The following is a 25,873-nucleotide window of genomic DNA, read 5'->3' as shown; positions in this document are numbered from 1 at the left end:
AATGTTCCAGGTCTTTACCTCTATCCCCAACCCCTGCCTTATTACGTGTAGAACTGCAGAGTGTACCTGAGCTGGCAGAAACTATCAATAAACTTCATGAAATTGATATTTACTGCATAGCTATATTCAAAATAAAAATATTTACACATAGCTAATTTATGCTAATATTTTAAAGCAAAATAATTTTTTTCCCCTTGCATGATCATAATGTATTCCTAATATATCAGACCTATCAATGTAACGATAGCTATGCTGTTCACTTTGTATTGTCCAAGGTGTATTTCTGGAGTCAGATGAATCACAAATGGTTTTCTCCACATCTTTATGAAATCTGTTTGCCAGTAATACACATAAAGATCTGTTTAGCTGTTTTAGCAAAGGTTATATAGATAAAGTAAAGCTAAAATGTGCCTTTAAGTCTAATTCTTACAGGTAATTTCTTTCTAACCCCCCTGGCATTCAGACACAAACATCTGGAGATCCAGAGTTGTTTCATCTGGCTCTATATACACGATGTGTATTTTACTGTAGATATGTGATTTTAACTCTGAACTGTACATTAAATAGTTATTACGCACTTACCCTTGTGGTTGCTCATTAATTAATCACATTAGAAATCCTGAGAGGGAATAACTGTTGCGGTGTCTTGACCTATTCCCACCAAAAACAGAAATTATTGAACCGTTTTTTTGTTTCTTTTTACTTGTTTAAGTTTTGAAATTGATAAACTATGCAAGAAAAAAAATACAAGCTATAATTTAGTCTAAGAAAAGTTTTGATTAAGCTGGAAGAGAGTAATTAGATATGAGCCACTTAATGAACTACAGATTTCAGTTTCAACGGTAATATTCATAGGGACGGTTTACGCTGCTGAAGGAGACAAATAGCACATTGAATTGTATCTTTTTCCAACAAAAGCAAATACTTTAAAAAGAATAGGTCGAATCATAAATTTCTTACTAAAGCTCTCAAGTGACATTTTAATTGTCAATGATATTAAATTTAGTAAAAATGATAAAAACATACAACACTGGCTTGACTGTATTTCAATCGATCTTTTCGATATGCATTTATTTAAAAAACAATTAGGTTTACATCAGTATTTCAGATTCTGCAGTTTTAGAGTACTGAATAATCCAGTTTAAATATTTTTTTTTTAAACCAAGCAACAGGGTTTCCATGTAAGGTTGGAGTATTTCTGATTTTAACATAGTCATGTTGTTCGAAATATCTACAAGCAAAAGCAAAGCCAAAGAAACGAAAAATCAGCCTGTATTGAAATCTTCAAAGAGCGATCCAAAATGAAAACTTATTGCTGCTCTAAATGCAGAAAATCATGAAACACAAAGAAAATACTATTTTTCTTCTCCCTTCATAATTTAATCCAAAAGCAAACATCCTTCAAATATTTGAAATTCTTAAAATGCCACAAAATGCAAAATTTTTTACTACTGAAAATATGCTTTTGCACCAAATAAGTTTGGCTACATTTCTAAATCCAAGAAAACAGACATTCCATATTTAATAAATACATGCACCCAGTAACTATTTAACATAATTAAATTGAAAGGAAGAAATATTATTTTTCCCAGGAACGGTTGTTTTACATACCACTCAATGTGTTGGTTTTTATTAGCACACATATCACTTTAATCATATGGAGAGAAATAAAAACAGTTAGCTGTTAACAAGCAATCACCAACCAGTAAAAGCCAATGGTGCAAAACAAGTTTACAGAATACCATAATAGTATTCCTTTTAAGTAGCAAACCTTATAAAAAAGCATTATAGAAATAAAAAGAACAGTTATAACAAGTAATGTTTCACAAATGGTCATCATTATGTAAATATTGGTCTATTTAACTGCCTATTATTCAGCATGTCAGTGTTAAACGTGATAATCTTCATAACTATGGTAACAAAGTGCACAAAAATAAATACAAACAGAAATAAAAAGCTTGAAGATAAAAAAAAATTAAATTAATAAAATTGCTTTTCATGCTAATATACAATCTTGCAATCGGCAGTGGAACAAATACTTTATTTAAAAATGAGAAACAGTATAAGTGTGAAGTTCTAGCAGTGAAATAGCCTGTGGTCTTTCATCCGATCCTGCATTACATCTTGGAAAATAGAGTATTAGGTAGCAATGATTGGAGAGAAATACTTTAACCTCAAGAGGAAAAACTAGTTTTAAAGGAGCTAAAAAATTAATTTAATCCTGTAATTTACTGCAGCGGATCTGTCAAAGAAGGTTGCTGGTTCCCAATGTGTAGGTAATAAAATCCTTACATCCTGGGAGCCCATTTAATTAAAACAAGCATACAAAACAAGTGAAGCTAAAACAATAGGAGGGAAGCATTATTATACATCTATGGTTTCTAAACTTCACTGCGTCTACCAAAGGAGTCAATATTATCTGAAGTAAAGCTTAATTGTTCACAAAGATAGAAGTATCCAAATCAATAAATATCAATGCACCAAAACACCATAACATGAAGACCACTGAGATGTAAACTGGATCCACAGATTACTGGGTTTTTAACATCAACAAAAAAAATAAAAAATGTATATTAGCATTTACTGTGGAGAGTTTCACCACTGGCACTTGCCAATTAGGCAGATGGTCCCATTAGTATAACAGCCGATTTATGTTTGTTTAATAATCCATCCATGTATATGTTTTAAGAAAAAAAGATAAATCTGAATGTTGAGGTTTTGTTTTAAGTTTGTAAGTATTTAATCTCTCAGTGAGCTGCATCTAATCCAACCAAAAGCAGACTTTAAAGGTTTAAGAACAATTTTAACCTCAAAAAGCATCTAGTCCAAAATATTTTACCAAAGGTGATTGATGACAGAGAAGATGGAGATGGGGGGTAATGTATCAATAATGATCTAGTAAATGTAAATAGTAATGTAGTAGATGTACTAAATGTAATCTAGTAGATTTTATATTAGGAGGTTATCTTCATCGGAAACAGGTTTGTTTTCCACAGCATTACTGGATGCAAGCTACCTCCTGCTTTCTTTGTCTGATGTAAATATCCATCACCTGTGTGTAAATCACTGGCTATTGTAGATATAGCTGAACTTAGCAGTTTAGGTGAATACTTTCTAACCTGCAAAGTTACATTTGACATTGAAGTTTTAAAATTGTTCAAGCCGTTTTTGTTCTTGGCCCCTTTAGGTTACTGTAGCTGTTGGCTTCAGCCCGATGGACAAACCAATTATTTATTCTAAAAGAACCAAAAGAAGAACTCACTGGAAGACATTAACCTGCAACTTTTACCACTTCACGGGACCTTTTTGATGCAAGCCAGACCTGATAAGCCCTAAAGCTGGTTGGTATCAATTGGGGGGAGGGGGAGCTGCAAAGGGAATGTAAAGTGGATACAGTGCATGAAGCATACAGATCTAATCAACAAGGCTGCTGTCATGCTGCAGATTAATGTAAGCAAAGCTGCTTGTATGTAAGCTCTATATTACCGAAATAGAACGGCAACAGCTTTCCAAGAACACTAATAAGGCATAAAGAAAAGTGCAAAATAATTTATACGTAGTGCTCCTGTCTCTCCAAGAGCAGCTTACATATACTCATCATGGGCATTAATCTAATTTATTTTGGACTTTCAATAATGCATTTGTACCTCAATGGGATCAAGTATGTTAGGGGGTTTTAAAATCTAAGAACACTGTAGTAATTATTAAGCACAGTGGTGGCAAAGTCAAGCAATGGGGCTTTTAGCCATCTAGTCCAAAGCAATGGAGCTAATTGGTTAAAACTCTAGTCCAACAGGGTTAGAATCCAAAACTGGTCTTGGATTAGAAAAACCTGACATTAAACTGTTAGAAAGCCCTGACCTAAACTTTTTGTGAACTATTCTAAAAGCTTTCTACCTGGATGAGTGATTATATAGAGGCAGATTAATGTAAGGAAATGTTGGGGAAAAACATAAAAGTGTTTGATTCAGGTGCAATTTACTGTGGGACAAATGACTTAAGCCGGTAAGTTTAATTTTGAGCACTTATTACTCATCTACCATTGAAATTATACTTCTGCCCTAATTTTTTTATTTTCCAAGTTTAATGAGGTTAATTGCATAAGCAATTTAACAAGGAAACAGTAGTTTAATTAGCATACTAATGATAGGTGTATATAAACTTCTGAATGGGACTGCATCAGTGTCTATCATTTAAAATAAAAAATAAAAAAAATAGGAAAAAACTCAGCAAATTGTTCGGTTTTTACAAACCTGCAAATATAGATATGCAATATGAGATTTCACACACCTGTTCCTTTCTCTAAGGTTGTCAAGACTTTTACAAGTGAGAGAAAAGTGGCAAAACTATTTAAAATAAGAAAAAAAAAGAACACAAAATCCATCAGGAACAGAAACTATTTCTTTACAAAAGGCCTATGATTTACTGACGCACTAGTTACAAGCACTTTGATTCGCAGGCATCTGGAGTTTATTCACCAAATAAGATAGCTATGAGGGAACAGCATTAAAAAAACAATCTAAAATAGCTTGTTGCTTTAACTTTTTAAATGCAAAAAAAAAAAAAACTATGACTGTAAAATGCTTTAAATATAACACCAACTGTCATCTGTACTAATTAACCTGGAGGCATGTTAAGACCAAATTAAACAGGCTATCAACTTAAAAGCCCCTGAAGCTTACCGCAGCCACTGGGGCTTTGTTCCACACAGAGGCACAACAGAACGAACTGCAAGGGAGTGTCTGAATCCCAGGGAGGGATTTGCCTTGTTGGGAATCGCTCCTAATGACCAAACAGAGTGAAGGATGATTGATTCTTGCGGCTGTGGCTCAGTGACAGGCAATTTAACATTTTAGGGTGGGCAGAAATCGGCGAAGTAGGGGTGCTGCAAGGCCTCTTCAGCTGAAATTCTCTGAACAGGATTACACTTCAACAGGTTCTGGATGTTGTGAAACAAAATAATTTAGTAGTTGAGCAGATTTATGTGAGCAGAAATGTAAATTGGCAACATATCTGAATAAGTTTGCTGCAGTAGCTATACAACTTACAAAATTTAAATCTTTAAACTGTCTTAGCACACTGCTACTGCATAACAACACAAAAAAAACAACAAAATGTTCAAAATACCTGCAGTAGGTCCCTTCCTGTGCTACTTAATTTAGGAACCACATTCACAAGGGAGGTGGTGGCCGGATACATGGGGTACGGCTGGAGAAAAGGACAAGAGCTCCTTAGCAGTCTCTAGGTAGACAGGTGTACTTCAATACATTTAAATATTGCTTTAAGTGAATCTTTTTCAGAAATTCAACAAAAAAGGTCAGCCTTAATAGCTGCAAAATTTTCTTTGGTACTTGAAACACTGATTTCAGTAGTAGTCCATGCCTGGTGAAGTTCCCAAAAGCTCCTAAATGGGCTACACTCATGACTGTTGCTTGTGAACATTTTTCCTGCAATCATTTATCCATCCGTTCAACTTTCCATTCGGATACCGCTCTCTGAAAATCCATGCACTTCACAAATGTTGCTTTGCAACCAACCCTCTTTGATGAGTGGATCAAGATATCTTATTTTTTTTATAGACATACAAATTTTTACTTTCACATATATTAGGGTTGGGCAATTAATTGCATTTGCAATATAATCACAATTTAGAAAATAAATGCAATTTTCAAATTGCTGAGGCACTCAATTTGTTATTAAAATCCATTTAACAAGAATAAGGCACTAAATTTCTCCTTCCAGCTGTTTAGGCGGCAGTATGATTAAAGCTACAGTGTGTAATTTTCAGCAACATCTAACGTCCAGACTGCAGACTGCAGCAACATGAACATCCCCCCCCCCACCGCTTCTCCCCCCCAACAGTACGGCGAGTGTTACGGGACAAAATGTCTTCCACGACGTCCGCATCACCTACCTTCTTAAGTGATGAGGTTTGTTTATATAGATAATTTTACAGATAGTATTCTCAGGCATAATACTGTACTGAATCTATTGTTCAGTACCGTCTCAGTTCATCTCTCTCAACTTGCCGTAGTTACTTTCGAGCGTAATGGGCGATCTCGCAATCGCTAGTTTGTTGGCTCTGCGCTGCCGTAGCGCAAAGATGTCTGCCTCCATGGCTGTGAGACCCGCTCCTATGTAATTATAAATAACGAATTCTAAGGCAACGCAGATATTAAGGTTAAAAGGCTGAGCTCGTAGATGATGATAAATAACATAGTTATGTATAATATATTACATTTCTGACTGTATATCCCTGTAATTATTACACACTGTAGCTTTAAAGTAAGCATAATGCTGCACAGAAGGGAAGAGTTGCAGCTAGCACCTAGATGAATGCGTTATAGGAAAAGTATAAACTTGGTTGTGAAAGTTTAACAGTGAAGTCCTGCAAAACTGGATTCTGGATGAGCAAGGCTCGAGGCCATGAAAAAACTGAAATCCTGGTGTAAAACATGGACAAAAAATAAATAAAATAAAATAGCAAATATTATTTGAAAATAATCACAATTTCTATTTGTTAATTGTTCAGCCCTAATATGTATATACATTTATACATATGAATGATTGGATACCTAGAAATAAACTGCAGTTTAAATTATGCTCAATATTACTGAGAAATATCTGCCCAAAGTAAAGATAGTGTTACTACTATAAGCTCGAGAAAGGTGAATGTACCTTATAATCAGGAAGTTTTGTCATCGTTGGCCACTGCTCCTCTGTTGGTGTCCCCAACAATGTTCAAAGTGGTTAAGGACCATGTTTAAAGCAAAGTTTCAAAGCATATCATTGACCATAGTGACCTCTTCTTGAATACTGAAGCTAATCAAATTGGAAAGTAAAGGATATCTGAAGATCCTTTTCAACTGGTCATCCACATCATTGCCAGGGAATAATGGCCTTCCAGCATTAGCCAGCTCTAAAACAACAGAGAAAGCCACAATAAAAAAAATCGTACAAAGAGAATGCATCATAGAAACTGTGTTGCTCATTGCAAACATCACACTAACCTAACAGTTCCTGTCGTGAAATAATAAGGAGATTTTTTTTAATACACTGCCATCCTCAATTAAATTAGTAACAAGTCATTCAGGTTGAAACAAATGGGAGGAAGCAGTGTTCCTAGTTGGCAAACTGAACGCATTGAACACCACACCCACTTATCAGGTACATCTAGCCTTTAGCGAAGCGGTTTGCTTTTGCTCTTTGTCTATTAAGGCCCTGTTCTCCTTGATTATTGCAGGAAGCATGAAAACGCAGAAGCAGCTGTCAGGATGAACATATTGAGAAAACATCCGTTTGACGCATTTGTGTTGGAAAATCCAAGGATTTCTAATATCATGTTTATAAACCATGTTCCCTCAAGAGCAGGAAGTCATTTTGTTTTATGGTAATGGGACAAAGGGTAGGAAGGAGGGTATTGAATTACCTTCCAAGATACTGAGCGGTCACATTATACATTTTTAGATAGGTGACATCCCAGCGATGCTATTTTTATCAAGTACACTTAAAGCAGAATCATATTTAAAGAAGGAAAATTAAGAAGTTATTGTTAATATAAAAGTACTTTTTATATTAAGGGTGACCCAAATTACGCATTCCATAAACAAATGTCTTCAAATGGTTCAATAGCTTAAATTCTTTTTAATAGTATTGTGTCTGCCTGAAAAATAAAAGATGCAAAGAAGTGAATCATGTTATTGTGTTAATCATTGGAGTATGTAAGAAAGTTATTAAATGTAAATGAAGTTGACAAAACATCCCAAAATATATTTATAAACTATTTTTTGTGTCATTTTCTCCTCTCAGAATCAAAGATATTTTTTGGTATATGCTAATTGAGTAAAGCAAAGATTACACAAAAATCATAAATGAATAAGACCAATTCAGAAAAGTAACTTTACCATGCAGGACTGATTTAAGCCACTGCTTGTAGAAGAGCCTAAGAACTCAAACCCTCGTCTGCAATGGCTGAGTTCAGGGGATTTTTTTTGACAAGCTTTGACAAATAGTTTTTCATTTTTGTAAATGTACATTTAATTTGAAGGCTGGAAGAGGCTTTCAGACAAACAAGCTATTAGTAAATCACACCATATCCCCCCCATGTAGATCCGCCCCTGCTGTGGTCATAATGTCATTGGTGCACAGAATGTCAGCAGGGACCTGTGCATTCAATCGTGTTGGCTTAAAAACAATCTCTAGTATTTTTAATGGGTCTATAATTCCTGCACTAAATATCTTTCAGCTTTGCTTTGGGAATTTCTCCTTTGTAAAATAAAAAAAAAGATATAAATAAATATCAGGAAACTCATTTCTGTAATTAGTAATCAGTAAGAAACTACGATATAATTCAATAGACAGAGCAAAGGAAAAAGCATCTTCTCAGCTGAAGGGATTGTTGGTATACAGTTATAAACATGTCATACTGAATAAGCTTATGGTTGTTTTGGTAATGAAATGGAAAATAAGTTGATGAAACAACCACAGAGGGGAGGAATGAACAAATCAAGCTAAACAAAACAGTGGCAGAACAATCACCAGCATAACAGTTAAACAATTTCGTGATGAAGGTAAAATGTGTCATGCATTAAAATCCAGCTTAAATAGATAACGGCTCAGAGTCTTACTAACACATCTAAATCAGGGTTTATACAGGAATGAATAACTCTAACTTAATGCTTTTCAATGCTCTTTTAATGCTCTTAGAAATAACTTTAATGCCACCAACAGGTACCCGTCGACAGGCTGCAGCCATGTCCCGAATTCCTCGTTTTCCAGCCACTTTTGTTGAAATGTGCTTCCCCCCATTCTCTAGCTTTTTCTCCGACTTAAGCTTCTTTTCTGAACATACAGCTTTGCGATCAACCGGAAGCAGTTTCACGCAAATATATTGTGATATAATATATATGACAAAATAGTTTTTATAAACATTTTTTTAATAAAGCATTTTAAATGCAACAATAAACATTTAATGATTTTAATGCCAATTAAGGCCTTAATTTGAAAAATAATTTAAATGTAAATGTAATTTAGATCTTAAATTTAAACAATATGTTGCATTAGTCATTTGTTTCACTACCCAATAAGGAATTTCAGTTCAGTGTTTGCCTCGCTCCAGTTCTCAATATAAACCAACACCTCTGGATTTACGCATTGACCTAATGTACAGCGCTCCATAAATTAACCCAGCTTGGCTTTCTTAAGCTTGTTCATTTAAACTCTATGAGCATCGTGAGACAGAGCCCTGACTGCAATAATTAATTCCTGCAATTAAATGAGCTTTGTGCTTAAGTGAATTAATTACGGGGTTTTTTAAAATCCCACTGGTGCCTTTTTTTTCCTCTGACAAAATAAAAAACCTTACAAAACTATTATAAAATGCCTCATAACAGACCTGCAAATATACATCCAGCTGACCACATGTCAATAGAGGTAGAATAAAGTTTAGCACCAAACAGCACATCTGGAGGACGGTACCACAACGTCACAACCTGCAGAGAAACAAACCCAAAATATAAGAATTACAAGAGGCATAACATTTAACCAGTTGGTAAAAAGACAAGCAAAAAAAAAAAAAAAGTATGTTGTATCAACTAATTCTTTTTTTTTTTTCCTCCAAAAATCACAGATTTTTTTCTGGTCTTGATAAATGACAGTCAACGTCCGAGCAGCAAAAGACAAAACTGATTCGATGAGACAAAGACTGAACTTTAGTGTGCCGGTGGCAGCATTATGCTTTGAGGATGCCTTTAGCCTAATTAAAGTTTACTGATGGAGCCAAATAAATTGCCACACCAAAAACAAAAGCGGTTGGAGAAAAAACTTTTTTTTTTTTTAAAGACTTGGGATGGATTGGGGCTCATCTCTCCGTAAAGACAATTAAATGATTCAGATCAAAGTATAATCAACTGTTGGGAGTCTCTCCGAGTCCAGTGAGAAATGAAAGTGAGTATCTTTTACGATACATAAATGGGATAAATAGATAGAAAGGTATCCCAAAAAGCTCAAGCTGAATTTTTTGCTAAATTTGGTTCCAGTAGGTACTTAGTATTTCTTAGGAAGACTAAGAATATGATCATGTACCAATATTTTTTATTTATTTTTATTTTTGTACATTTATCTATGTTTATTTAAAAATGGGGCTCTTTCCCTCTTGCTTTTAAATAATGTGTTACTTTGTGGTTTTATATCAGTAAAGTTCCAATGAATACATATAATTTATGTTGAATTATATTATTTAAGACAGTCTCTCACTTTTAACTGTTGGTCACATGTGATCTTTTGATCATATTCCTTGTGGTAAAAAGACTGCAATATTTTCCAATAAAACTGATGTGGATTTGTGAGCAATGTCATCTTACACTCAAATTTTTGGAGCATATATTGAAAAAGTTAATAAAAACATTATTCACATGAATATTTTAAATCTAGAAGCCAACAAGCTGAAAAATAGTCTCTGATAAGGTTTCTGCTACGTTACCCTTCGGAACCAAAATGTTGTTATTGCTTAGACATGGTTTCATTACTAGAGGCATAAATAAACACCTGTGATGTAAATGAAGTACGGCTTACCTCTGCTGAGTAACACCTCACAGGAATACCAAAAGCTCGAGCCAATCCAAAGTCAGCAAGCTTCAATTCCCCATTCTACAGATAAAGAAGAAAAAAAAAGGCATATTTTTTTTATATGGCACTATAAACCCAGTACATCAAGTCCAGCCTTACCGATAACTTCAACATCTGCTTTTGCTACAATCATAAAAAGTCAAAAAGGTAATAATAAATATCCAAGTGACATTTTAACATTGTCAAAATAGCAAACTGACAGCCTCGTACTGGAATCAATGTTTATCATAATTCATGTTAAAGTCCAGAACTCACTCTGTTGATGAGGAGGTTTTGTGGCTTCAGATCTCTATGAAGAACATTTCTACTGTGACAGAAAGCGAGTCCCTTCAACAGTTGGTACATGAACGACTGCAAAGAAAAGACAGTTTGCTGTATTAAAACCAGAGCCAAAAACACAAATCAGCCTTTTTTTCGTGGGTGTCTGTGTGTGGGTGCTTTTTTTTCATGGTGGGGACCATTTTCCATAAATCTTAACACATTATGGGGACCGTGTGCTCTAATGGGGACCGGTGTCTGGTCCCCATGGGTACAAATGCCCTTACAGGCTAAGGTAGTTAGGTTTAGGACCAAAGGGCAGATTAGACTCCTGCCACCGCACACATCAAATGTCGCCTGCGTCTGGTCGCGAACCAGTTTTGCTGGTATGCTTCTGCACCGTCGGTCTGGAATTTCTAGGGACCCACAGCAGTTTCCTGGCAAAGTGCAAGGGGGAGCCTATTCGAGAACTCGCGAGAACTTCGGCAAATGGTCACGAGAACTTCGGCGGCACCGGCGGGAGTGATTATCTTCCAAAACAACAATGCCGTGTCTGCAATATATCCCGGTCACTGAGATTGATCTAGAGTTGCTAGTGATTATTGAGGAACAGGTTCTGTTAATAGAGTTGGCAAAAAGACTGATTAACCTTTCGTCGTAGTTGTCCATTGTAGTTGTTCCTCGGTTTTTAAAAATGGCACGCCCCGGCACCGAATCCAGAAGGACGACCACACAGACAGTCGAAAAGGCATACCAAGGACCAATCACAGCTGCTTTTTGTCTGCACGCTTCCGCTTGAGATCTGCGCGGGTTTGTAACTGACCAATGCGTAGTCAGGATTTGACAGTTGCAGAGGCTATGCGTCAGAAGCATAAATTGGCCTTAAGGAGGAAACAAGTTTGGGTAAGGATTAAGCCCGGCGTACACTGCGATTTATTTCAATCGTTGCACGTAGCTGCTGCTCACACTATACGATTAACCGCAGAGTTTAGTCATACAGTATAAGCTCACAGCTCACAATTTATGTTCAGCTTGACGCTCTGATGTAATCTACCTGCCCACACTGTAAGACTGAAAACCACGTCGGACTCAGCTCTGCAGTGGTTGGGAGACCACAACGGTCCAGAGAAAATCAAACATGTTTGATATTCTCCCGACCTCACGATTCCTGATCGGGAGGTGGTCGTGAGAGGCTGATCGCCACTTGTAACCCCCTGTACACTACACAATTCACGATCAGGCTGAAAGTCAGCCTGATCGATAGATTGTCGCACGACTGGAAAATTGCCCCGAAAATCGCACAGTGTACGCCGGGCCTTAGGGTTAGGCTCAAGGTTAGGCTGTAGAAATAGGTTAGAAATGAATGAAAGTCAATTGAAGGTCCCCACAAGGACAGAGAAACATAAACAGTTTGTGTGTACCTGTCTAGTGATCAGAGTGAGGACTATTTTCCAATTTCACCATCACAATGAGGAGCAATTGTTGTAAGGACATTTTGCCGATACTCACAAGCTATTTTGCTAATGGTTATGTTTAGGGCTAAGGTGTCAATTGGGTTAGGGTTAGGTGTGCATTGGTAATGGTTAAGATTTATAGGGTTAGTTTTAGCGTTAAAGAGAGAACAAACATGTATGTGCGTGTGTGTCTGGGGATACAGTTGATGCTGTATTTCTTATGTCTCACCTTCACAGTTTCAGGATCTAGATCCCCGTTACAGCTGTCAAAATATTTCTTCAAATCCTGCATTGGATCAAAGATATTTTGGTCTTAGTCTCTAATAATCAAAGTCTAAAAACCTTTACATTAGGTTGGATGGGTAACTCACCTGATCACAATATTCAAAAACAAGCGTTAACTTCTTGTCGCTGTGCAACACATCATGTAGTCTAAAAGAAATAAAAAAATAAGATTGAACAATTCTCAGTGGTCCATGTTGGTGACATCAGATTCAAAGCTGCTCAGATAAGCATTTACAGATAAGTGGACACAATCAAAATGAATTATATAAAATTTGCAGCAGGTTTACCTGACAATGTTTTTATGCTTTAGTTCCTTCAGAAGACATATTTCTCTTAAAGCAGAACTTGGAACCCCCTGAAAAAACAAACAGAATTTACTCTGATTTAGTATTAGTCTGCTAAAACCTCATCACTAAACTGTGCAAGTGTCAACGTGTCCAAACCTCGTCATCGTCGTCCAGTCTGACCCGTTTTAAAGCCACAATTTCATGGGTTTCTCTGTTTTTAGCTTTGAAAACTGTTCCATATGTACCTACAGGATAAACAAGGCCACATTTAACCACATAACAACTGCATAGCAACGAAAGCTAACAGCCACCAAATCGTTAGCTGGATCCAACATCCTTAACATATTTTAACAAAATCATGTTAGCTGATGATAAAATGGTAGATACAGTGCTGTGTGCTATTTTCTGGGCTAGTTAACACGATAAAATATCTAACAGCCTAGCTTAAATTAGCTAGCCGTGCTAGCAAAGCTTAGCTGTGTTACCTCGGCTAACAGCTATAACCTTCTCTGTTTATTATAAACTTACCCTCTCCAATCTTTTCCAACTTTTCGTATTTCTGCATGATTAGTCAGTGAAGCCAGCCTAGAGTTAACTGGTAATCCAAAACCGACAAAATGCCCCCAAAACAGGGCAGAAAGGATGAAACGGCTAGCTTGCTAGCTAGCTGGCTAGTCTTGCTGCTTGCCTGGAGTCGGATTGTCTGTGGATTGTAGAAGCACATCCAGTCTTGTTGGCCATCTACTGGCTGAAATAAAAAACTGAGACGTCGCCTATGAATGCGCTTAAAATGTCAGGTCCATTTTTTATCATGACTTTACATTTAAATCCCATATCAAACGTCTTTCTACGATTTCCTTCTTTCATCTACAGAAAATATCGGTGAAAAAATGAATTTTCTTGTTCAGGGGGTGATTCTGGGAAACAAACTATTCAATTTATTTATCATTTCAAGATTGGACTAGTCATTCTTTAGTATCAGGAGTCAAAAATCTATAAAAGTATTTAGCTGATTCAAAATGCTGCAATTAGAGTTCTGATGAAAATCATATTTTCTCTTTCCTTCATTGGCTTCTCACATATAAAGTCCTAAATAACCAAGCTTGATCTTATAATAAAGATCTGATTGTTCCTTATGATCCTAACAGAGCCTTTTAGACAAACAAATAATCACTAAAACCTTGCATCACATCAAATTAAATCAGTTTTGTCCATTAGAGGGCAGAAAACGTTTCATCCAGACGAAGCAGAGGTTAGGGCACCACTACCCCTACACAAAGTGTACAGGTTCTTCTCAAAATATTAGCATATTGTGATAAAGTTCCTTATTTTCCATAACGTAATTATAAAACTTGAACATTAATATATTTTAGATTAATTGCACTCTAACTGAGATTATTATTATTATTATTATTGTCTTAATACGGATGATTTTAGCATACAGCTCATGAAAACCCAAAATTCCCATCTCAGAAGCATATTTAATCTGACCAATAAAAGAAAGACGTTTTTAATACAAAAAAAGTCAACCTTTAAATAATTATGTACAGTTATGCACTCAATACTTTGTTGGGAATCCTTTTGCAGAAATGACTGCTTCAATGCGGCGTGGCAAGGAGGCAATCAGCCTGTGGCATTGCTGAGGTGTTATGGAGGCCCAGGATGCTTCGATGGTGGCCTTTAGCTCATCCACAGTGTTGGGTCTTGTGTCTCTCAACTTTCTCTTCCCAATATCCCACAGATTCTCGATGGGGTTCAGGTCAGGAGAGTTTGCAGGCCAATTGAGCACAGTGATACCATGGTCAGCAAACCACTGTGAGCAGGTGCCAGGTCGTGCTGAAAAATGAAATCTTCATCTCCATAAAGCTTTTCAGCAGATGGAAGCATAAAGTGCTCCAAAATCTCCTGATAGCTGGCTGCATTGACCCTGCCCTTGATAAAACGCAGTGGACCAACACCAGCAGCTGACATGGCACATCAGACCATCACTGACTGTGGGTACTTGACACTGGACTTCTGGCATTTTGGCATTTCCTTCTCCCCGGTCTTCCTCCAGACTCTGGCATCTTGATTTCCAAATGACGTGCAAAACTGAGCAACAGTCCACTGCTGCTTCTCTGTAGCCGAGGTCAGGCGCCTCTGCTGCTGTTTCTGGTTCAAAAGTAGCTTGACCTGGGGAATGCGGCACCTGTAGCTCATTTCCTGCACACGCCTGTGCACGGTGGCTCTGGATGGTTCTACTCAAGACTCAGTCCACTGCTTCCGCAGGTCCCCCAAGGTCTGAAATCAGCCCTTCTCCACAATCTTCCTCAGGGTCCGGTCACCTCTTCTCGTTGTGCAGCGTTTCCTGCTACACTTTTTTCTTCCCACTTAGGTGCCTTGATACAACACACCTGGACCAGCCTATTGATTCAGAAGTATCTTTCTGTGTCATACCCTCTTGCTTGAGGGTGTCAATGATGGCCTTCTGGACATCAGTCAGTCATTGACTTGCATATATTTTATATGACCTAACCCAGACCCTTACCCTATTACCAACATATACCTAACCCTAACTTTACCCCAACCCCAACTCAAAGGACAGAACTTTACCATATGGGGACCAGTTGAATGTCCCATTATGTACATGTTAGTTCTCACATGTAGGATATTTAACAAAATTTAGGTGGGTGGAGGCCTGGTGGTTAGGACGTTGCACTTGGAATCCACAGGTTCTAAGTTCGAGCCCCACTCCCACAGACTGCCACTCTGGGTCTGGGCACCGCACAATGGCAGCCCACTGCCATCTTCATAATTAAATAAATAAAAACACCCATTGTCATCTTATTTTTGTAATTTGTCTTTCTATATTTTATTTTCAAAAAGATAATTTTTATCTTTAAGCTCAATAGTATTTTTAAAAACATATTTTAATCCAGTTGGTCCTCTCATGCATATACATGCTGTGTAGAAATGTTTGATTTGTCTATCAAGATAAAAACAGCCATTTCATTTTACACGTATCTGATGTCAATTAAATGCAGTGTTATTTATTGTTGCTTATAGAAAACATTTTTGAATCTTCATTTCTGTCCCTCGGCTCTTTGTCTGCGGATCAGATCAGAATAAAGTCCTCCTTTGCTCAGGAGTTCCAAGTGTGTTCCAGCCTGTGTGAAAAGAACAAGCTATTAGATTCAATGAAATGAAACGGATAGCTGCAAGTAAGATAAAAATAATCTGTTAAACATCTATAAAGATTAAATTAAATAATTCTCTTTTGCTGCTTCTATCTTTAACTTGCAAATTGTTCTACTAAACGAGGCAAGACAATTAAGTATAGTGTCCGTACTTCACCCCATCCTCACCTCCACAATCCGGCCATTGCTCATGACACAGATCAGATCAGCCCCTTGAATGGTACTCAGCCTGTGGGCGATGATGAGCACAGTGCGACCCCTTGTGGCCCTGTCCAGAGCTTCCTGGACCACCCGCTCAGATTCTGCATCAAGAGCACTGGTGGCTTCGTCCAGCACCAGGATGCTGGGGTTCTTGATCAATGCTCGAGCGATGGCGATGCGCTGCTTCTGTCCACCTGATAGTGTCACACCTCGTTCACCTATAATTAGAAACTTAGAATTTTAGAGCTGACATGCAACAGTGTTGAAAAAGACAAAGCGTAAATGAGAGCACGTACCAACCATGGTGTTATAGCCATCAGGAAAGCTTGAAATAAAGCGGTGAGCATTAGCTTGCTTTGCAGCACTAATGACCTCAGCATCTGTGGCATCGGGCTTCCCGAAGCGGATGTTCTCCATAACAGATGATCCAAAGAGAACCGGCTCCTTCAAGCAGAACAAAAAACAAAAGAAGCCAACATTTAAATCTAAACTCAAGAAAAAATAATCAATGAGGGTAAGAAGTCATGTTTATGTTATTTAATCTGGACACAATCAAAATGAAGAGTCTCTACCTGATTGATGAATCCAATAACTTGGCCCCTTAGCCAGGCCAAATCTAGCGTACGGATATCGAGTCCGTCCAGCATGACCACACCGCTGGTTGGGTCGTAGAAACGCTCCAGTAAGGAGGCGACTGTGGACTTCCCTACAAGGTTTAACTTTTATGAGCTCACCTTGATGTCATTTAGAGGTAAACAAAATTAAACGTATTGCCATGGTGTCAGAGTACCTCCACCAGATTCACCAACAATGGCCACAGTTTTACAAGGTGGCAGAGTTAAACTGAACTTCTTCAGGACTTCATGGCCGGGTCTTGTTGGATAACTTTTGATAAAAAAAAAAAAATAAAAAAAAATTATTTCCTAATATTTGACAACTTTGTTTAGTGTTAATATATAAACGTAACAGCGGTTTGAAAATGTTTAAACCTGAATGAAACGTTCATAAAGTCCACTCTTCCTGTCAGAGAGTGGTAGGGGATGCGTCCTCCCCCTGAGAGAGGAATAGTGGGCTGCAACGACAGGTATTCAAAAACCCGAGCCCCAGAGCTTATCCCTCTAACCACCTGTAGGGAAACAAGACAAGAACTCAGACAAAATGTTTACAGTCAGTCAGTGCTTTGCAAAGGTACTTTTCCAGACAAGTACAATGCACTGCATAATGGTGACATAGATGGTAAAACAAAAGCTAATTTTCAAAGTCTGAAAAATTTCCAGTGCATTTTTGCTCAGCCCCCTTCACTTTGAGGCCCTTGAATAAAATTGAGTCCAAAAATTATTATGAAAAGCTATTAAAAAAATCAAACACAGCAAAGCCCCACTTTGAGATGCTGCACTTTGTGCAGCATCTCAAACCAGAACAGATAGAGAATGTCCATATGCCTATATCAGATACATATTGAGATCAACATCCAAAGAAAAGAAAGACGCAACAATAAACGCTGTGACAGTTTACACACTGACTGAGGCAGAGAGAGGTGATTCTCAGAGAGAGACTTGAGAAGTTTATCAAAGGTTTACTTTACTTTTTTTCATAAAGAGGTGACAGAGATATGCTGCTCTTACCTGCTCCTCTGTCCCTTGTTTTGTTTTTTGTGAGGCTCAAAGAGGATCACTACTTTAATATATAATTTTTTCTCGTCCTGAAGATTTTTTATTCCGAGGAGATTGATAAACTGAGCTTTGTGTCCCTCGTTGTTTTTGCGAAGCTCAAAGAGGATCAATACTTGATCAGTTTTCTGTGCTCCTGAGCTGCTATCATGGGTAAAGTATTGTTTCTAAATGTTTCATTGATTGTTTTTGTACCAGTCTGGTTCACTGGGTATATATATATATATGAGACTGTGTGCGACTCCAAAACTGGCTCGTTCCGTGTGCAATTAACAGATTTCTATTTTCCCCCAAAGCAGATGTGTTTTAGTGTGCAAACGTGTCTCTTTTCCTGTCAGACCCATTAAATTGCAGCTGAATCTGACATACACCTGGGGTCTATCTCAGTTGGTCCTACACAAGCCCCCATGTGTAAAATCGGGTCGGGTGTGACCAACCCATTGAATGTAAATGAGCGCTAAACACCACAACCTCTGTCAAACCGACGAAAAATGTGATTCGGTGTGTTCTGGCCTTTATTCCTTAAGACTGAGCTTGAGTCTTTTCACAAGAATATCTGTCTACAGAAATGGGAAAAAAAAAAAAAAAACCTGGTAATAAATTTGCAGCTGTGTCTGCAGTGAAAAACGGTTCTAAAATCGATTGACTTGGGCGAGTGGAGCATAAAAATGTTCACCACACAATCCAGTGTTTTCATTTGGCAAAATGTTTTTGCAAGCAGCAGTTTAAACATCCAACTTTTACTTACCTGTCCAAAAAGGATGGAAATGCTTGCCAAAGACCTGAGCACAAACATATGTGCATAATGAATTACTGTATATTCTTGATTCTTTCACTTATTTTCTTATTGTGAAGCACATCCCAACATACCTCTGAACAGTCTGAGATGCAACCAAGAAAGACATGAGGTCCCCTGGAGACATCTCATTGCTTGAAATTAAAGTCCCTCCAGCAAAAATTGTTCCAAGAACAATGCCTGTTTGAAGAACATCAAAACATCCGAGTTACTGAAGGTCTAAGACTCATTGTGTCCAACAATCAAAACACGTACAGTTCAGCGCCACGTTGGACAAGCCTTGGAAAACTGCTATTCCTCCTCCAAGATTTTCATTCATTTCACAGGATTTATCAACTTCATTGGAATATAATCTGAGAAAAACAAACTTGTAAAACACTACAACATACAACAAACATTCAAATATTAACAAATGATTTTACAAGGAAATGTAACTCACTGCAGCTCTCGTTCCTCCATAGCAAAAGCTTTCACTGTCCGTACATTACCCAGAGCTTCATCTGCCACCCCTGTTGCTTTTGCTACCTTAATTTGAAGAAAGGAAATAGTCAGACAACAAGTTAATTATTTTTTAAATATTTTTGCTTAAGATTTTGAAAGCTAGCAGCACACAGTATCATACAATGCCCTGCAGAAGTATTCATTCCCCTTGAACTTTTCCAGACAGTCACATTAAAATCACAAGCTGACGCATGATAGCTGAGTGAAAGAACGAGAAGTTGTTTTCAAAATGCTTTAGGAATAAAATCCTAAAGAGTACGATTTGCATTTAGATACATCTCCACCGAGTCCTTCATTTTTAAAACCACCTCTCCATGCTACATCAGCTACAAGTTCTTTGGGTAAGAGAATTCGTGTTTGCTCTTCTTTGCAAAATAAATGAAGCTCAGTGAAACTGAAAGGGTTCAGTTTGTGTAGACCACATATTGCTGCAGATTCTCAAACAGACTTCAGATATGCTGTTTGAAGACAGGAATAGGCTTTGAAGTAAAATACTGTTGTCTTTTTTTGCTCAAGGGTTGTCATCCTACTGGAAGGTGAATCTTCACTCAAGTCTTTTTCAGCTTCTTACAGGTTTTCTTTCAGGATTTCCCTGTATTTAGCTCCATTGATTTTCCCTTGAACTGACCGGCTTTCTGTCTCAGTTGAAGAAACATTTTTTACAGCAGGATTCTACCAGCATCATGTTTTATCCTGGGGTCTGTTGTCCATAGGAAGGTGAAGTGTTTACCAGATATCTAACCAGATCACCTTTTTCCACACAGTTGACATACTGTAGTTCCTATGGTCCCTGGCCAGTACTAAGTTATTCTTCCTTTAAGTCTGGAGCTGAAAACAAATGCACCTTTTAGAATTTCGATGGTCTTTTAATTCAAATCTCAAGAAAATACACTGAGGTTATTGGTTTTAACATGACAAAATGTAAAATAAAAATCAAAAAGTATACATTTTTTGTATTTCTGAAAAATTATTCCATTAAATTATACTGAATCGAATACTGCATATTACCTGTTCTTGAGCCAGACGAGATAGTTTTCGCAGGAATGAACCAATGAGTGCTCCTGCTCCCACAAGGCAAGGAAGGACGACCACTGTCAAGCCTGTGAGCTTTGGGGAGATGACATAGAGAGATACAAAACACCCGACTGTCTGCGTGATGCTCCGCAGACCCTGAAAACACAAAAGGGGACCAGATGGTTGCAATTTTCTTTTTTTTTTTTTACGTTTGACTAAAATGCTGAGTCATATTTGTGGTGCTACCTGAGAAATAACCAATTTAAAGGAGGACTTGAACTCCTGAATGTCAGCAGTCAAACGATTTACAAGCTGCCCGGTTTTATTGGCGTCAAAGAAAGCAACATCTTGCCTGTGAAAAAAAAACAAAAAACGAACGGTTGTAGAATTACGGTTTAGAAATGAATTCGGTAGATGTATGTTAATAAACTCATAAGAGTCCACATTATGAAGTATTTACCTTAAAAGGGAAGCAAACAGGCTTTTCCTCATGTCTGCAGCCACTCTTTCTCCTACCCTTGACAATAAGATAATGTAGCCAGTAGTTAGCAGGCCCTGCACAAAACAGTTGGGTGAAGACAATAGCATCAGACCACTGGACGTCTCCATGACTGCGTGATTTTTGTAAGCATTTTTTAGTCAAAGTGTTGAAATTCTACTGGGATACTTTGGAGCCCACACACATTCTAATGCAAAGGTGTTTAAATCCAAACTTTTTTACACGTTGTAATGTGTGCATTACACTGTTCGTTTAGACAACACTAACACCATCTTTGTGTTGAAACATCTAGTGGCAGCATAATACTGTGGGGATATATATATATTTTATGAACAAGTACTAGGAAATAATTAAAGTTAATGGGATGATGGATGGGCCCAAATACAAGGTGAGGAGGAAAACCAGTTCAAAACATTAAAATACCTGAGACAATGGAATATATATAACAAGTGCATTGTTATGGTAATATTACTGCGCAAACTTGAGTGTAGGAAAAATATTTTAGTACTATGAATTTACATTCTTCTTGTGTGTAATATATTAAATAACACTTGTTGTTTCAAGCAGGGTCAAGTTTTCATAAGGTAGAGGCTGGTAAAATCATTGAGAAAAACTTAAATTTGTTTCAAAACCAAAACACTGAAAACTGGCATCAGCTGCTGGAAAAACAAAAAAACTTTTAAACTTATTTTTTCCAGTAACTGGAGTTGATTACAAATGCATACAACACAGATTTCTACTCACAGAATCCTAATAAAACAAAATATAGATTTTATTAGGCAACAATTTTATAAATCCTTTAGCAAGGTACTGTAATAATATGCATATGTAAAATGTATCCTACCGATGATAGTACAGCTATTACCTATATTTCAAAATAGCTCTGACTTTAAATCTACAACTCTGTCAGGTCAAGGAAAGTTTATTTATATAGCACATGTCAACAGCAAGAAAATTTAAACTGCTGTAAATGAGAAAAAGAAAGGTAAAATTACATTACAGAGGCAAAAAGGTAATCAAACAAATAATGAACATGAATAATCAAAAGAATAAAAATGAATAATTAAAATAAAATGATCCTAAAATAAAAAAAATGATAAAAATGATAGACAAGAAAGTAAACGTAAAGGTGGCGCAACAACCTTAACTAATAATGTTTAAAAAGTGCAGTCGAAGGCCACTCTAAACAGGTAAGCTTTTAATCTCGATTTAGGTTTCATGACTTTAACATTTTTCTGGGAGTTTTTGCCAGATTATTGGAGCAGAAATAAACGCGGTTTCTCTATGTTTTGTTGTGGATGAGCAGATTTGTAGCAGAATACCTGAGAGTTCTGGGTGGTCGATACTCCGACTGCAAGTCTGTAATATCTTTTGGTGCTAAAAAATTCTGTTATTCATAGACTAACAGAAGAATTTGAAAGTCTATTCTCTAAAATAAAAGGTGTCAGTTTAAAGACTTTAAAACTGGGATTATGTGCTCCACGTCCTTAGTTTTAGTAAGTCAATAGCATTCTGGATCAACTGCAACCGTCTGATCAACTTATTAAGCAGACCTGTGAAGATGCTCTCATGCAAATCTACATTTTTATGTGTACTTACCTGGATACCATACAATCCAAGTAGTTTCATGGCAGGACCTTTAATCTCATTGACGTAGCTACCTGTGTTTTCTCTGAGGTAGCGCGCCACAACATTTACCAAGTCCCCAAGCATTAATGGGATTTGAATGTTCAGGATAGCGGCACCAAAAGCAAGCTGAAAAGAAATTATATGGAGATTTACTGCAGGAAACGTCCAAGTTTGTATGTTTGTTACCAGTTAAATTGAACCCCTTGAAGCTTACCACAACAGCACAGACAAGAGCAAAAAGCTGAGGTCTGACAAATTTCCAAAGGATGTGCCATTTGAACTCAGGCACTGGGTCTTTGGTGATAACTTCCCCTGGAGTGTTGTTATTGAAATCTGCCTCACAGCGAGCTACACTGCAGAACAGGCGGGCTGAGACGCTAAAGACTGCAGGTCCTAGGATGAATTTCAAACCTGCCGATTTGGATGTCCGAGAGGGGGAGTGGCGGATGGCTCTCTGAGTCAGGCTCCAAATTCGTTGCAAAGCATTGCCAGGTGGCGGGTTGGAGCTGTGGGCATGGGAATTACGAGGTATATACCACCTGAACAAAAGACATTTTTAACAGAGTTAGACAGTAAATTTACCAGCACAAATGGAAGACATAAAGGCTTTGTTGGTAGATTTTCTGTTCTACATATTTATGACTGATCATAATCGGAGGAAACAACATTTAATATTCTGTCAATTTAACATGAGTATTATGGTGTTTCGGTTATATATACGAAAGGAGTCAAATAGCATTTATGTTCCCAAAAGTTAAAATATTTATCTTAGTTAATCTTTGGAAATCTTGGGTCTATGAAAAACATAAATGGTGGAATTATTAACAAGGTCATTTTAAAACGGTCTGGTCCTGGACACCATAAGACTTTTCTGAAGAATCTCAATCAAATTTACATTTAAATGTGGAGTACATTTTCAAAGAACTTGAAAGAAAGGAGATGAAAAATAACTTAAATGAATCAGATTTTTCCTTGTTTATTTTTGTATGTAATTTCAATATATTTTTTTACCGAAGCAATAAATATTGAGGGGTAATTTGCAAGAGAAAAATACAACAAACATGTAAAACACATGGCTGATATATCAATTAGCATATAAACATAGATATTTCATGAATGCACTGTAATAGACAAAGATAGATGAATGATGTTTAAAATGCCACAGTTTTAGCTTTAGGATGTCATATCTGATATGCAGAGGCGGTAATAACGCCTTATATTTACATGAGTAACTTTTAGAATATAATTTACCTTTAAAAGTTTTACTTTTACTTAAGTTCTATTCTTGTGGGAGTATCTTTACTCTTTCTTGAGTAAAATGATATAATAATGGTTACTATATTCACTTGAGCTATTTGAAATCGGGCATAAAATTCATTGAACAGTAGATATTTTATCTTGAAGTTTTGTTTCCTTGACATTGATTTTATATTTTAAAAATGTGCAAGTTTTGTCTAAATTTGTTATTTTTAAAGACCTTATAAAAGAACAGGATTTTGCACATAACTGGCTGACTGATTATATAATTTAAAAACCTTAATTAGATTTTATGAGCCAACAATTACCCAAAAGCGTAGCCAGAACATTTTTATATGGGTGGACAGGCAATAACCAACGTACGTTGAAGGGTGGCCGAAAGTGGAAAGGCGCAAGAACCTCATGGTTAAGCTATACTGTTCCAACAGGAAAATTAATTAGCAAAAAAATCCATGTTTTCTAAATAAAGACAAACTATCATTTCCTTCAGCCTTTGCTAACAAACAGATGCATATATAGTGTATACAATTCTTTCAGGTTTAAGTTCTGGGGCAAACATATTTTCCACTGTCATTACTTAGTTTTATCAATAATCATTCTGCAAAAAAAAAAAAAAGATATTTACAAGTAAAAATATCTACATAAATTAAAATAGTTTTGATCTCACAGAAGACGCCTAGATGACTTGCAAAGACAAATAATTTTCTCTTTACCCCATATTACACAAAATCTAGTTCTGAATTATGTACTTATCTTTAATTTCAGTATATTTATGTGCATAATTAACCACTGCGTCTTTTTGTCAAGCAAATCTTAATAAATGAAAAATTAAAATGATTTGAATATTCCACTTGAAAGTACAACTGTTGCCACTGTCTGTATTAGAGGGAAGAAGTGGTAGTGGTGGCCACAGACTGGCTTAGGGTGGCCATGGCCCCACATCTAGCTCCGCCCCTGCTAATTAGCCAGTACTTACTAACCACTTAGTAACTTATAGGATGACTACTTTTAACTTTTACGTGAGTAAATCAAAAGTAGCGTTACTTTTACTGTTTTACGTTAGGATACTCTGCTCAGCCCTGCAGATAAGTCCCACTCCCAAATGTGGTGGACTGATACTTTGGCCCCTTGGCTTATGAAGGACAAATCATATCAAATATGCCGAGATAGTTGGGTTATAATTAATGACTAATTTTTATGGACTCAGAATAGAAGGTTTCACATAAATCAATCTGATTTGACCAGTGTTAACACTTCAAGTGTAATCAACAAATGCTAACCTAAACCAAATCTGACATTAGCTAATCTAGCAACCGGGCATTTCAACCCACCGTGAGAGCTTCCACTTGTCTCCTGTCTTCCTACAGAGTGAGTAAAAAGACAGTGGACGTGAATGAGAAGTGACGCACAGTCTGGAGCAAAGCAGCTGAGACATGTTTTCTACGCCTTTCGCCAATAAATAGCTGAAAAAATGTTAACAAAGGGGAAAAGCTCAAAATTAATCCCACGGCTCCCTGCAGGCTGCCATACTGACGCAGAGAAGTCGCGCGTGTCCGGGTGGTACGTGAACGTCAGCGCCATGTAGTGAGTGGCATTGCAAAGAACTGACATCAAAGCTGTGGAGGATATATATATATATATATATATATATATATATATATATATATATATATATATATATATATATATATATATATATATATATATATATATATATATATATATATATATATATATATATATATATATATATATATATAATCTTTTAATTAGCTTCTTTATTTATTCACCTTTGTAATAATTACCTTATTTATTGATTTTCCACTATAATCTTCAACTTTATTTATAACTTATTTTTTAAGTATTTATTTATGTGCATGTTATAGTATTATATAGTAGTATAGTATAGTATGTATAGTGTTGGTTTTATTTTGCCTTTGTATTTTTTTACCCTCTTTATTTCTTCAATGCTATTTATTTCTGCCTGTTGTTTTTACATTTCTATTATTCTATTGCTCTGTTCGAATTTATGGGCTGCTTCTTCCAAGGAGGCGGTCTACCTGTACTGAATCCTTTGAAGTATTTGAAAATAAGGAGACCGGAAGAGTTTTGGCTGTGATTTCAAACAGGTCTACCCTTTGGCGGCTTTTACCACAGAACAGAAAAGAATGAGTACCGAACTTTTCAAAACTGTTTCTTTTATCCATGTCTTGAACTTCA

General features: G+C 36.7%; 2 protein-coding genes across 2 annotated transcripts; both read right to left on the bottom strand.

Annotated features, from left to right (window-relative positions):
- Positions 1-1,497: 1,497 nt before the first annotated feature.
- Positions 1,498-13,651, bottom strand: cdk5 (cyclin-dependent kinase 5). Its single transcript, XM_038301601.1, has 12 exons — positions 13,439-13,651; positions 13,067-13,155; positions 12,911-12,978; positions 12,710-12,770; positions 12,568-12,624; positions 10,882-10,977; positions 10,573-10,647; positions 9,395-9,491; positions 6,850-6,919; positions 6,679-6,739; positions 5,128-5,208; positions 1,498-4,939 (listed from the first exon to the last, which is right to left on the bottom strand). Exons 1-12 carry the CDS (start codon positions 13,473-13,475, stop codon positions 4,853-4,855), a joined length of 879 nt encoding a protein of 292 aa, XP_038157529.1. The 5' UTR covers positions 13,476-13,651; the 3' UTR covers positions 1,498-4,852.
- A 2,268-nt stretch (positions 13,652-15,919) lies between these two features.
- Positions 15,920-25,201, bottom strand: abcb8 (ATP-binding cassette, sub-family B (MDR/TAP), member 8). The gene is made up of 16 exons (XM_038301521.1): positions 24,985-25,201; positions 22,611-22,935; positions 22,367-22,522; positions 20,729-20,823; positions 20,515-20,620; positions 20,263-20,424; positions 19,193-19,278; positions 19,009-19,106; positions 18,828-18,933; positions 18,706-18,739; positions 17,277-17,413; positions 17,078-17,172; positions 16,860-16,993; positions 16,584-16,731; positions 16,255-16,505; positions 15,920-16,056 (listed from the first exon to the last, which is right to left on the bottom strand). The coding sequence occupies exons 1-16, from the start codon at positions 25,086-25,088 to the stop codon at positions 15,973-15,975; spliced, it is 2,121 nt and encodes a 706-aa protein (XP_038157449.1). The 5' UTR covers positions 25,089-25,201; the 3' UTR covers positions 15,920-15,972.
- Between the last annotated feature and the right edge of the window lie 672 nt (positions 25,202-25,873).

This window comes from Cyprinodon tularosa, unplaced genomic scaffold (assembly GCF_016077235.1).
Source record: "Cyprinodon tularosa strain WSP-4 unplaced genomic scaffold, ASM1607723v1 ctg47, whole genome shotgun sequence".
Lineage (NCBI taxonomy): Eukaryota > Metazoa > Chordata > Actinopteri > Cyprinodontiformes > Cyprinodontidae > Cyprinodon > Cyprinodon tularosa.
The sequence above is the reverse complement of the archived record's forward strand: the minus strand, read 5'-3'. Positions and strand labels throughout refer to the sequence as shown.

Bases quoted from the DNA above. Each gene is read 5' to 3' on its own strand.
- cdk5 (XM_038301601.1), bottom strand. From the start codon at position 13,475: ATGCAGAAATACGAAAAGTTGGAAAAGATTGGAGAGG. The intron at 9,492-10,572 runs GTAAGCCGTACT...GTTTCTCTGCAG, and splicing joins TGAGGTGTTACTCAGCAGAG to GTTGTGACGTTGTGGTACCG. The intron at 6,740-6,849 runs ATATCCTTTACT...ACCACTTTGAAC, and splicing joins CAGTTGAAAAGGATCTTCAG to ATTGTTGGGGACACCAACAG.
- abcb8 (XM_038301521.1), bottom strand. From the start codon at position 25,088: ATGTCTCAGCTGCTTTGCTCCAGACTGTGCGTCACTTCTCATTCACGT. The intron at 19,107-19,192 runs GTGAGTTACATT...TGTTTTTCTCAG, and splicing joins ATGGAGGAACGAGAGCTGCA to ATTATATTCCAATGAAGTTG. The intron at 16,732-16,859 runs GTAGAGACTCTT...TTCTGCTTGAAG, and splicing joins TTATTGGATTCATCAATCAG to GAGCCGGTTCTCTTTGGATC.